We start from the raw sequence: 13354 nt of genomic DNA on the forward strand, positions 1-13354 counted from the left end.
CTTCCATCTGGGCTCAAAGTTCAGCCTCTGTGAGGACTTTTCTGCAGCAAAAGCTTGTTTGTCTGATAATGGATGCTTGATCATCATCAGTGTTCACATTTCTCTGAGTCTGATCCTCTTGTTCCAAGATGCTGGGATCTTTCTTTCTTATTTTTTCTTGTGACAAAAACGTTTCAGACACCTGGGTTTAGTAGGTCTCCAAAAGTAGATGACAGATCACCCGTTCCCCAACTTTTTTGTTTTTTTCTTTAGGTTTCTGTCTCAGCTCTCCTCCATAAACCAAATCCATCAAAGCAGTAGCGTCTACGAATCTTACGGAGGCTTTCATTGTTTATTGCTCCTCACAAAAGCACAAACACATCATGCGCATAAAAAGACATGAACTGCTCATCGACATCACTTTAATTAAGAACATTTTTATTGGGAAGGAATGTATGTGTTCCTTAAATAGGACAGTGGTATTTTTTAATGGAAAAATAGGATCAACATCATTAATGTGCACAAAATAAAATCCACCCAAGCATGACAGCAGAGAGAAAGCGTCTTAGACCAGAAGAAGGAAAGTGGTTTGCTTTGAATTGAGGGGATGGTTGGGGCCTCACTGCTGCAGGCCTGCTTCAGTGCTTCAGAGGGGAATGTGATGCTTTCAAATCCCTTCCACTTCATGGTGAACAACGTACTGAGGCCAGTTTCAACAGCAGCTGGTAGGACCAATGCCAAACACCAAAGTGAAAGAGTAACAGGTCGGTTCCACCTGCGCTGCAGCCTCATGGAGGCGACCGACGTGACAATCCCAGGATGCAGCAGTTTGTGTAAAAGTCAGATCTCGCTCTCGTATGTGTGCATGTAAGTCTTGAGGGACAGAATCTCAGCATAGCTCCGGGGGGTTCTGCGGTACAGGTCCAGGCCTGTCAGGAGCTCCACATCTTTGACCCGTGCCGTGTGCATCTTCATCAGGTCCTCCACCCAGCGAGACTCGTCCTCTGAGCTCTGCAGAGAAAACAGGCCGTCGTTCAACAACCTGGCTCCAGGAGACTGCAGCATACAGCAGGAGTCCCTTTGAAAGGGGAGGGTGATGCTGCTCAGTGCTTCACTTTCTCTCTGACGTCACAGCCTCTTCATCCGGTTACTGTCACCGTTGTGTTTCTAGTTCAGTGTTTTTCAACCTTTTTTAGCCAAGGTCAACTTTTTCCCTGACAAAAATAACGAGGCACACCAGCAACCAGAAATATAAAAACCCAGAAACTCAGTAGTCTGTAGTAATAATGTTCCTGCAGGATTTTGTGGGCCTTTTTGTTATATTTGTCATAGTATTAGTGAGTATTAGTACTTTGACTAAATTAAAAAATGTGAATTTAATGAAAATGTTTTATTCGTTTTGGGGAAGAAAACAACTTTTTTCAATTTAGTTTCAACCTTAATTCTCTTTCTTTTATTTTGTTATCACTTCTATTTATACTTTATGTCCTTTTTTCAAAAGTGCTTGAATTCTGGAATTTGTGCTCCAACACAAACCTTAAAGGACAACTAACTGTTTACTTCTGATTTAATCAGGATTTACAAACTGTTAGAACACACTGTTGGAAGTTTGTTGAGGTTCATGGCAAGTAAACAGCAGTGCTGAGATGCTGTTACATTAACCCAATGCATCATGGGAGATGTAGTGAATAAACTGTGGCGCTGATGTCGGACAGATTCATGTCGTCAAGCTTTATCTTTTTATTCACTACTTACATGATGTGAGCCCGGATCTTGCAGGATGCTCCACCGCTAACCACCACCTGTAGCTGTTATATTTATTGGAACTGAAAGACTTCAGGAGTCATGTCGGCACCAGGAAGAGAGGAGGTTTTCCAAACGTTTTCAAAAAATGAAAGCGATTGGCCAAAGGTGCAGCTAAATGGCGGAGCAATTGTTCTTATTTAGGTGTCTTGAATGGGAATCAAATAAACACAAAGAAAAAAGTATTTTGTGGTCTTTAACATTCCTGAATACTCAGCGTGAAACCTGGTCCTGTTTGAATGAACATAGAGCTGATATTCTGGGAATGGTAAATGGTTTTTAACATTTAACATAACAAAGTAATTGTTTTTTTTTTCTTTTCTAACTTGTCCTGTCCAACAGCTGAGCATACAGACGAGAGCTGAATGGACATATTTTACTTTTACAATAGCGGTTATTAATCTTTTGACTCACTAGGTGTACATTTGAATAAACCCCTTTTGTAATTTAAGCAAACCTTATTCATCTTACTTATATTTGTAACAAGTTTTTGTTGGACTGGATGGAAAAGAAAAGGAGGGAAGACATTTCTTTTCCGTTTGTCCCTTTTGGGGTCACGGGGATGCTGGAGCCTATCCCAGCCACTTATGGGCGAAGGCAGGGGACACCCTGGACAGGTCGCCAGTCTGTCGCAAGACCACACATATCACACACCCATACACACTCACATTCACACCTATGGACAATTTAGAGTAACCAAATAACCTATGAAGCATGTTTTTGGACGGTGGGAGGAAGCCGGAGATCCCAGAGAAAACCCACGCATGCACGGGGAGAACATGCAAACTCCACACAAAAGGACCCCCATTGATGTTCTGTTTCAGGACCCCCAGCCGGGACATGAACCAGGGGGTCTTCTTGCTGTGAGGCAAGAGCGCTAACCACTGCGCCACTGTGCAGGGAAGAAGAGAGATACTAAATCTGTCAGTAGGTGCAGTCAGGATGTCCTGTTGTGCAGTAGGATCCTCTTGCTCTGGATGGAACTGTCATCAGGTTTCCATGTTTTCCATTTGAATGAGGAGGTGTGATGGTTTTTGTGATGGGGTGTTGGGTCTTACGTTGCAGGTCTCGTCATTGTTGGGTCTGTGTGGTAGGATGAAGGCGGCGCTGCTGAGCGGGCCGGTGCAGGCGTCTGCAGTCTGGGTGTAGTCCAAGCAGCTGGTCAGAACCACAAAGAAGTGCGTGGGAATGGCAAAGGGTCCACTCACATACCTGCAACAAACAAAGCAAAGACTGCATCCAAACCTTCATCTGCCGGACGTGTTAGTGTGGAAGATGATCTTCATCATTCAGTGGCTTAAAGATCCTAAAAGGACTTTGAAGGGTCCTGCTGACTCCAGAGATCTGCCTTCTTAAATGAAGGGAATGTGAACACACAGACTGCAGCAGTGCTGCAAATGAACAGCCAATCACAAACACGTCTTCCTACTCCTTCATCGTCTCAGTCGAGTCTCTGACTCCATCATAGTTGTAGTCAAATATGGGTCCAACGAGAAGGTTCACTCCATTCCTTTCAGTTGCATATTTCTTCACCAGGACTTTCTGAAAGTAGACCCATATCCCTGTAGAGAAGAAGGGAAGAAGAGAGAAGGTGTATGAGGAAGAATAAGAGCAGAACAGCTTCGAAGTCCGGTCATGAACTTACTCTTGAATGCAGGGAACATGGGTACAGTGTTTGTGATGAGGACAGCTTCTGACTTTCTGTCCCAGGTTGATGACAGTTCTGTCAACAAACGAGAAAATTGAGGTTTTTTGTTAGGAGGAACGTAGACTTTGACACAGCAGATTTACCTCTTCTGAATCAACGTCCTGTGAGTCAGAAGCAGCTCAGTTTTGGTAAACATATATGACCATCGTAGAACTGGGAGAACAGCACTTTTTTCTAACCGCAAACCTCTTCTTACGTGCAACCTGCCTATCTCAGGGCTTTATACTCTTCTTTAATTCAGAGTAAAATTAAAAACTCCACTGAATGAAGAGAAGCAGCTGATCATACGGCCAGGGCAGTTACTGCTGCACCACGGCTTGGCAGGCATGTTCAGCCAGAACAATGACAGCTTCACAGCAATGTGGCTTATTCACAGAAAATCAAATCAAGAGTTCATCTGAAGTCCTTCACAAACAGAAAAAGGCGTCAGTCCGATTCAGAGTTCTTATCTTTCCTCCTCTTTACCACCAGCCACATGCCGGGGTCTGCCTGCCTGGTTTCCACTTTCAGCTGTTATAGTTAGGATGAACTCCCAGAATTCCCCTCCTTCACTATAACCTCACTCTACACGTCTGTCGTGTGAAGCCTCTGTTCCCCCCCCCCATGTCCTGCACACGGATGTTGTGTTTGTTGCTCTAGCTGTGTGCTTCGTCATCATTGCAGCAGCTGCGAGTGTAGCAGTGTTTGATTTATTAGATCTTTCATTTGCAATCTAAAATTACATTTAAAATCTGTTTTTTGATTGACTAAATCATCAATTCAAAGTTCTTCTTCTACATTCTCAGATCAAAGTCTAGAGCTTATAGAAATGACCCTCAGAGTCAAACGTGGGTTTTGTGGTTAGAGTTTTTACTCTTAATGTCTCAGTAGTTGATAATTAACAGCCCCGTGTGTTGAATATTATGCTGTCGATGAGGCTTTATGGAGTTTAGAAGAAAAATGGTTTCTTCCAGATGACAACAGATGGTTCAAACAGACGTTATTGTTCATAAATAACCAGGTTTGAAAGAAGGGTTCATAAGCAAATCCTTCTGAAATCATCAGCTCCCACACAGAAGAGTGTCGGGTGACAGCTGTGCAACACAAACCATGAAAGTGAACTGCAGGACGCTCCACACTCAACAGCAGATCAAACTTTAAGTGGATGAAAGCACTAATGCTGCAGGCAGTGAGAGCCCCGAGTGCTGCACCTTACAAAGAGCAGCTCAGCCAATCAGGAAGAGAGAGACAGAGGCCGGCTTATTAACCAATCAGACGAGACCAACAGCGACGCTACAGCAGATGAGGAAAGCCCACAGGATTTAGAGACACTTATAGGGTTTGCTTATTTTTTTTACCAGAAATCGAATGTTAATACAAAATCTTTGTGTTTTGTTAAGCTGTAACGACTTTACTTGAATTTAAACACTGTTGCAGCAGCTTCTTTCAGTAGATGTGCAGCTTCCCATCCTGCCGTTCTGTCCTGTAAATGTAGCCATATTGTTTCTGCTCTCAGCCACAAGAGAGGAGACACAGGCAGCGCACCTGTGCGGTGATGATCAGAGGAGATGCGATGCGTTCACTTACGCGGTGGGTACAGGAAAGCAGATGTGACGTGTCTGACTGCTCTGTAGTTGGTACAGGACTGACTGGAGGCTGGAGGCATTCTGGCGTCCGGCCTCACACAGGTGGACAGAGCTTCAGGCACAGGAGACATCTCCACCTGCAGGTCACACAGGGGTCATGAAAAGGGACCTAAAGATTACAGTAACCTCAACCACAAACACGCAGCTTCAAAAAACTTTTTCAAAATCCATTTCAAGTCATTCAACATCAAAAGAATGCAGTGAAATGAGTTCATGTGGTTCATTTCAGCCTTTTGCACATCTGACCCCAGCGCCGACCCAACATTACACACAGTACCAGTATAATGTTACTTTATTCTAGATGAAGGTGGTAAAGCTTGAAATGGTACAAAATTCCCATGTGAACTGTGAACTGCCAAATTTTTTTTTTTTTTGTTTTATGTTACCGTCTCTCCGCACCGTAGTGCAAGCTTTACGCAGGAGTTCTATGTCCAGCCCGCGTCAATGTCGACACAACAACCGGAGAAACAGGAAACAGGTCAGAGTTCAAAATGAAAACTTCCTTTGTACTATCGAAATAAAACTTTGTAAATTCTTTTATTTTGTAAGGTTGTGCCCACGTGATAATGCACGTCAACACCGCAGATAACACCGGGATCTATTTTTTACCATGGGCGACAAAAGTTTGACAAAATACAAAAGGACTCAGTGAGAAAGGAGAGGGCACAGGGGCCTGACTGCTTAAGTTTGGGATGAGCGAAGAGAGAGGGGCGATGGACAAACCACTCCACCGAAAGCCAGGGGGGTGGAGGGACGGACCAGAGACGCAATGGAGACAATGACTAAAACTAACTGATGCTTATGAGACGGACACCACACATCACAGGAAATAAACCCCAGACAGACCGATGTCAACTCGGCTGTAAATCATGGAGTGCTCAGCTCAGTCTCCAGAGCTGAACCCATTTGTTTTGGATGAACTGAACGTTTGATCTTTCATGGGAATGTCTGCAGGACACTTGGAAAGAACTTTCTGAGAACTTTTCATTAGTGTAGAAAGAATGCAACATCTGTGTTCAGCTGTTGTAGCTGTAAAAATGGTCTCTTTGATGACTTAATCTGGTCTTTTAACAGATTTCAGGTTTTTTTATTAATGTTTGACAGTTACTAAAATAGATGTTAGTCAAGATACAAATCTAAAGCTCTTCAGCCTCCATGATATGAGCTATGAGGCATTCTCTTAGTGTTTCTCTTCATCTCGGTAATGTTCTGATGTGTAGATATCTCTTTTTCCCTGGATAACCACCATTAAAAGTTAACTTGGTGCACTTTTTTTTACCTGAAATTTTTTGTAGAGGCAGCGTCCTACCTTTTTTAAGATTCAATGGGGGTTGATGCAAAAGAAACATTTTAAATGCTCTCCTTCAGGCTGCTCTGTCTTTACAGCTCTGTGGCATTAATTTTTCTTTTTTCTTTAGCTAAGAGTTCTTGCTTTTGGTCTTGATATTTTGTATCCTGACTAATGTTTATGATTTTTGTTAGTCATGGTCAATGATTTTTCTCTCCTTTTTATTTTTTTTAAATTTTGGATTTTACGTTTTGCACTTGTATAATACAAAAATAAAAAATTAAAAACCACAATCAAGTAAAGAAATGCACAAAAGAAATAGCAACCGAACAAACAAAGTACAACAAGTGGGGTACAACAAAAATTGAGTTTTGAGCTTTAGGTTCTTAGCAGGATGTGTATTGCTTCCATTTCCTCCATTGGAGTTGAAATTTTGCAGCTTTCAACAGCAAGTGAAATGTCCTTTTTTCCAAAGAACAGATTTCCTCCATAATGTCTGTCCATTGTTCCAGTCTCAGTGGTTCACTTCTAAGCATTTCCCTCCTTTTTATAAGGGTTCCTCATTCCAGGGTTGATTTTATGCTTGAATTCAGATTTTGTGTTTCCCTTTAATTTTTAAGTCCCACTCTGATCATCTTTTAACCTATTGTGATCTTTTGAGCTGTTTTTAGCCAAAAATCCAAAAACCTTTGACCTTTTCTATGACATAGTTTCTGCAGAGCGGCAGGAGTTCATTAGAAATTTCCCTCTGAGTTGTGGGTTGTTGTAAGCCGTCTTTCATTTCCCATCATCCCTTTATCTACACTCTCTGGTCAGCTTACAGCTCCTCATAAAACCCAACCTGACATTAGCGGTGCAACAAAAATGGTGAAAACAAAGATGTGCATGAATCTATCTGTATTATGGATCTATTCTATATTGAATGGAGTGGAGCAGGGAGGGACTTTGGTCTGCCGATTGAAGAATTTTATGTAACAACTACGATCTTTTTCATAAACCATTTTTTCGTCTGGCCCTGATTCACAACAGTTTGAATAAAGAAATACCCAGAAATGCTATTTTGAGCCTCATTTTCTTCATATATGTATTCCATCATCAGAAAAATGCTACAAAAACATGTAAAACACACCAAAATGTCATGAAAGGTCATTGATAAGGAGCAGACTGACGCGTACCTGTCTGCTAACGGTGAATGAAGTCCACAGAGGCATGGCGAGAGCCTCACTGTAACCGCTGATGTAGTCTACATGGTGGAGGACGAAGTATTTAGTGCGAAAGATGACAGCTGGTCGCCCAAAAGGCAGGTTCCTGCTGTCTAAGAAACACAAGAAATACAGCAGAGTCACACTTTCCCACACACATCCACCAGGATTATGGTCTGATCTCTGAATGTTGTGTTGATGAATGATTGAAGAACAACAGCAAACAGTTTAATTGTAAAAGAGACGTTTCTCTGCGCATTTTTTAACCCTTGTGCTATCCTATGACCCCACCCTTACATTGACGTGTTCTCCCTACCATGACAAAGGTGGATAAAGGTGGAAAGATCTATGTAATCCATGGACACCAGTGAAGATCACAAATCATTGAAGAAAAAAGGTTCAAAACACTGTCTAGTGGGTCTAGATGACCCAACTCCTAACGTTTCAGTGCCTAGGATAGCACAAGGGTTAACTAAACGACGCACATGTATCTCCTCTAAAGATAACATATGGATCTTTAAAACTGGAATTTAAATTCACAGCAGGCAAGACTGACCATCAATAGCTTGCCTCAATCGCTGGTTTAGCTCCTCCACTTGGTTCTGTAAGAGACAGAGCCAGAGTGACTCCAGGTTATAGCCTCGTACAAGGGTCACTTTCAAACCTCTCTGGCCCCTACTTTTTACACGCAACTGCAAAAAGATCAGAGATTGACACAGTCTCGCGCCAAAGATGCATACAGAAATCCAAATAGTACAGATTGCTCTCAGCCCAGCAGCTCCACCCACATACACCCTCTGTGTGTAGCCCACGACCGGCTTTGGCAGCTTTGCAGTGATGGTTGTGGGCTTCCAAGCAGCTGACTGTTTTGAGAAGACATGCATGACTGACTTTCCTGTTGAACTAACTGCTCCTCTCTGTCATTTCAATTTAAACATTTTGCAGAAGCTATAAGACAGAAAATTTGAAATGAGAGCGTGATCCAAAGTCCCAAAGTCGGCATCACAGGTAGATGCGGGCTGTCTGAGGGCGAAAAATGGGCAAACAAATTTTAAGATCGCAGACTGCTCCATGAGCCCATATAGCCAAAACATTCATGGCCATTTTATCTATGGGCACAGCGCAGGCGACAGATTGCAGTGAACACTTAAACAACACATTAGGGTGAGTAAGGGTGAAGTAAGTGAAACGCAGGCACATCAGATGGATTTTTCATTTTTTCAACCTCCCCAAATCCTGCAGATTGCACAGGGAGCCAGTTCGTTGTGTTCGTGTGATACGTGCACGCTCCTTCCTGCAGCCTGACTGTTAGAAATGAGGAAATTAGCCAATCAGAGTATTTAGGATCCTTTTGATTTTATGTTGAACTTTTTCAATTACCGTTAAGAAGCCCATCGAGACAACTGTTGTTGTGAATTTGGGGTATACAAATAAAATTGAATTGATTTGAATTGAATTGAGTGTAGTTTATGTGGACGTCCTATATGGGAACATACAGATCATGTGCACACCCCTATGTGCAGAATTTGCGCGATCCATTAAGAAGCCAGTACACGCCCCGTAATAATGACTAAAGTGCGGCAAAAGGGCCCCGTACCACAGCATCACCTGTGCGTCATAAGTGCATGTAACTTACAATATCCTTACAAATACCACAAGCACCACCATTTCCATAACATCCCTTGAAGTGACCGTGTGAGTCTCAAGGGAACTGCAAGACACACCTTCACTCCACTTGGGACTCGGCCTCTCCTCTCTACAACCCTCTAAGGCCCGAACAATCCACAGTACCTGCACCCCGTACATCAATCCCCGCACCAGTGCATGTGACTCGAGGTACAAACCGGGCTGGGATTGATCCGGAATGAAGTTCTGTTTGTCATTTACATGATTGAATTGACTTTGGTACACGCTCGCTGCTTCTCCTGACGCAACCCTCCGCGTTTACTCGAACTTGGGACCGGTACAAAAAGAGCACTTGTTTGCGTCATAAAAATGATAAATAAATACCAGATAATTTCAAACTTCAGAGTGGAAACATATCCCACTGACAAGAAATGACTCTGCCCATCACAAATCTCCACAGTCATGAAACTTGTTTCCAGATCCAGAGAAAATCGGTCCTCTGGGTAGAGATGGGAATTTGTGTCTTCTTGACTTCATGACTAACAGGACTCCGCTTAGCTTGGATCAATGACAGCGCAAATGGATGGAGGTCATTTACTAAACCACACTGCTGAGACAAGAAGTTAGACGCATGACGCATAAATATGTCCAGCACTAACATGCAAACAGTTTACCTCATTGTAACCCCCTGCTCTCCTTCTTTAAAGAGCGACCACCACTTGTTTACCATTACAATCATAGAACTTACTAGGTTCGGACCTAAATAAGGGTCCATGTTGTGGTGTTAAACCTCACTACATTTATTAGTACTGTACTACTCTATGATGATATATTAGTTCTGTGATGTTTCAAATGAACTTAGTTCCAATCAGCTGATCTGTTGACAGGAAGTACTGTTGGGTGTACATGAGCAGAGCTGCTGAAAACCAGCCTTCAGTGCAGCAGTCTATGGCTGACCTTTTCATCGCAGCTGCAGCCCAAATCATCTGTTACCATGGGAACAGTGCTGGTAGGCAACGGCCTGGACACCTCCTCTGGCATCACAGGTTTGAATGGGGGGCTTTTGAGCATGTGATTGAGACTGCCATGGGTTCCATTGTTTGGAGACGGTTTCAAACCCAGAAGATCTGAAAGGGAACACCCGACACAAGCCACTGCACAGTTAGGTTCGTGAAAGCTGGGATCCTCCAGTTCACATGCACACGTGATCTTTGCACTCAAACCAGAGCAGACAGGAAGAAGTGCCTTACCGCACATGACGTTGTAAAGCTCGATGTTTTCAAAGACTGGGACTTTCATCTTAAATTTAAACGCAGGTCCATAACCCAAGAATATTGTCTGAAATGAACAACTGATGTCACAAGTCAGGACAGTAATGAAGAGAAAGCAATAATGAAAAGTCTGGAATATAGTGTTGTGAAATCCCACGTGAAGACATTTGCAGGTTTACAAAGATGTTACACATCATGTCAACAGCCTGTGATATGCTCAAGATCATACAGACAGTATAGGAAAGATCCATGTCATCAGCATACTTGCATACTGTTGATCTTGTTGTCATATCCATGGTCCCCAGAGAAGCCACAGTGCCTCCTCCCCTCAGGAACTTTCCTTTAGAAAAGACCAGATCCGTATTTCAGAGGCTTCTTTGAAGGTTTGTATCTTTGGTATTAATCTTCTTCAGGTGTTTCTCTTAAATTTCTGAGTGAGCTGTGTTGATAGACTAGTAGGGGTAGGGGTGTTAGAAAAAAGAGTTTTGACGGTATTTTGCAATAATTCATTTGGCGATATTGGTATCGATTCAAAATGCTGTCAGGACGATATTTATTTATTTATGAGCGTCCTTCAGTGTCTCTTGTTTTCCACAGATTTGAGAAAAACGAAAGAAAGTATTCAAAATCTGCAGAAAGCGCTGACTCATGGAATTACAAATAAAGTTGGAGGACAAGTTGATAGATCTAGGAAGTCGCTCCAGTACACAGGGATTTAAGGAGGGCCAGAAGCAGTGGACCAAGACGGGCCCCGCTGATCGCTTTTGTGGAGGAAGTGCTGCATGGGAACTTGGAACTAGGAGACATAGGACGTCAAATTGATGTTCTCTGGCCCCCCTTCACCAGTATAAGCACTGTCACGTTCAAATGTGTAAGGCAAAAGACAGGATTCGTGTGGAATGGCACAAAAATTACCCTGGACACCCCCCCCCCCCCTTTCTGAAGAAGAGAAGAGAATACGCTGAAGAACACAGAGCCCTCCAAGAAAACCTGATACAGTTCTAGGCTTCCTTCCCTTACAGACCAAACTCTCCAACACAGTGGAGGAAGCCACTGAAAATGTCCAGAAGACGATTCTCAGGGACTGGAGTCAGAACACCAGAGTCCAGCCGGGAGTGACAGCGGACTTGGTTCTCTGATAGACCTGTCCAGGGTCTATCCCGTCTTCGTCTGACAGAGCCACAATAGGCTCCAGCAACCCTCTGACCCAGAATTGGATTCAGTGGTTCCAGAAGACGGATGGTGTTCCCGGTTTCTCCTACGCCAAAGTCCCAAACAAAACGATTAAATCTTCCCCACTGGAGGAATTCACTCAGCACATCTGTTCTACTGATGTACTTAGAAGATGCTTGTGTTGAAATAAAAAAAAACACTGCAAGATTATTCATTATTTTCACAAGGTAAAAGACTTTGGGAGAACAAACTATCTTTCAGTCAGACAACTCTTGCAGTAAGAAATATTTATTTCACATACTTAATTTTAACATTCTTTAAGTTGGCATTCACATCTTTCACATTTGGCATAAGGCTCCGTTCAATTCCATGATATAATTTTCCATAAAACTTTCGGGTAACAAAAACCCCCTTAATAGAGCCCACAGGTGGAAGCTGGGGAGGAGGGAGGGGCGACGAATGAGCGCTGAAGGTAAGAAAGAGAATGAATAACTGCGCACCTGGGCTTAAATAGGACGCTGAGCAAGTGAGTTAATTGACTGAACCGCCCTAGGGTATTTACCTGTAAAACACTGCCGAGTGTGCCTGCCTGAAATAGCGAAGGACGCTTATAAAGAGAAAAAAAAAAGGGCTCATCAAAGAAATGTAAAGGATTTTCTTTTCAGACCAGATTCAGAGCCGCTTGAAGGAGAAATCCTGCAAAGCCCAACAAGACAGAAGCTGTGTGTGAGCTGTAGTGACTGAGACAATGAAAGGAACTAAATATGCTCACAATAGGTGGACAGCAACTTTTGTATTGCATCAGTTGAGGAAGATGTGTTTTGGGTTTTTTGGTACGTATACACCTGCATATTTGGAATTTCAACGAGCTTGGGTTCGTACCTTGCAACATGCCACCTCCTGTCCACCAGCAGGTGAACGTCTTCGATGCGGCGGTTGTTGGCGTAGTGCAGCCTCTTCGGCAGGTGCTGTTTCAGGTAAGGCTTGAAGTGCTGCTCTGCTTTCTTACACTGGAAACAATGCGAGGCTGTTCACTCTAAGCCAATGCAGTTCCATCAATCGACCCGGACATTTGATCTCAGTCTGTGCTGCATCGTGACTTGTCTTTAACACTAATGTTGGGTAGAAAATCTTTTACTTACTGTTAGATTGGCAACTACAGTTTTTGGGTCATCTGAAAAAGAACAGAAGCATGAAATACCAACATTATCAAATCCATGTGGAAAAATTCAAATTCAAATGTCCTCCACTCACTGAAAACTGAGCAGCATAATGTTAAAAGGTTTTTAAAGCAACAATTTTTTGGATCACACTGTTTCTTCAAGCTGTGGTTTGAACTCAAGCTAAAGTAAGGAGAGATCAGGCAGCTAAAGAGTTAAGTCTGTCTGCAGTGAAGGTGGCAGCTGTGACGGGTTCTTCTCAACGTTGGAAAAAAGAGACAAAAATGCCTCCATATAAATCTGGCAGGTAAAACGTGAAAATGCTGAAAACAAAAACACACTTTTTTTCTGTTCCCTCACATTTTTGGTTGCTGTGGAATCTGGCTCGGATCCTGCCGAGGGTTCCAGGTATGAGGGCAATGTCATCCACACTCATGTAGTTACTGAGGAACTCAGTGTGGTCGCAGTGGGCCTCTTCCATACCTGAGAACATGGGGGGACAATGTCAAATCAGCAAAG

General features: G+C 43.0%; 1 protein-coding gene across 2 annotated transcripts in view; it reads right to left on the reverse strand.

The window, feature by feature from the left end:
* Nucleotides 1-312: 312 nt before the first annotated feature.
* The window catches only part of enpp2 (ectonucleotide pyrophosphatase/phosphodiesterase 2), a 43973-nt gene continuing 30931 nt past the window's right edge, over nt 313-13354 (reverse strand). The window contains exons 13-25 of one of the 2 annotated variants that reach the window (XM_004077649.4): nt 13196-13318; nt 12818-12849; nt 12558-12685; nt 10767-10842; nt 10482-10569; nt 10189-10358; nt 8162-8207; nt 7579-7718; nt 5057-5192; nt 3428-3505; nt 3212-3344; nt 2841-2994; nt 313-990 (exon numbers count right to left, since the gene is read on the reverse strand). In XM_004077649.4, the coding sequence (XP_004077697.1) occupies nt 820-990; nt 2841-2994; nt 3212-3344; nt 3428-3505; nt 5057-5192; nt 7579-7718; nt 8162-8207; nt 10189-10358; nt 10482-10569; nt 10767-10842; nt 12558-12685; nt 12818-12849; nt 13196-13318 (1475 nt within the window). In that variant the 3' untranslated portion in view covers nt 313-819. Of the gene's footprint in view, nt 991-2840; nt 2995-3211; nt 3345-3427; nt 3506-5056; nt 5193-7578; nt 7719-8161; nt 8298-10188; nt 10359-10481; nt 10570-10766; nt 10843-12557; nt 12686-12817; nt 12850-13195; nt 13319-13354 lie in introns of both variants that reach the window. The other variant, XM_011484943.3, reaches the window with a different exon arrangement.

This window comes from Oryzias latipes, chromosome 16 (assembly GCF_002234675.1).
Source record: "Oryzias latipes chromosome 16, ASM223467v1".
Taxonomy (NCBI): Eukaryota; Metazoa; Chordata; class Actinopteri; order Beloniformes; family Adrianichthyidae; genus Oryzias; species Oryzias latipes.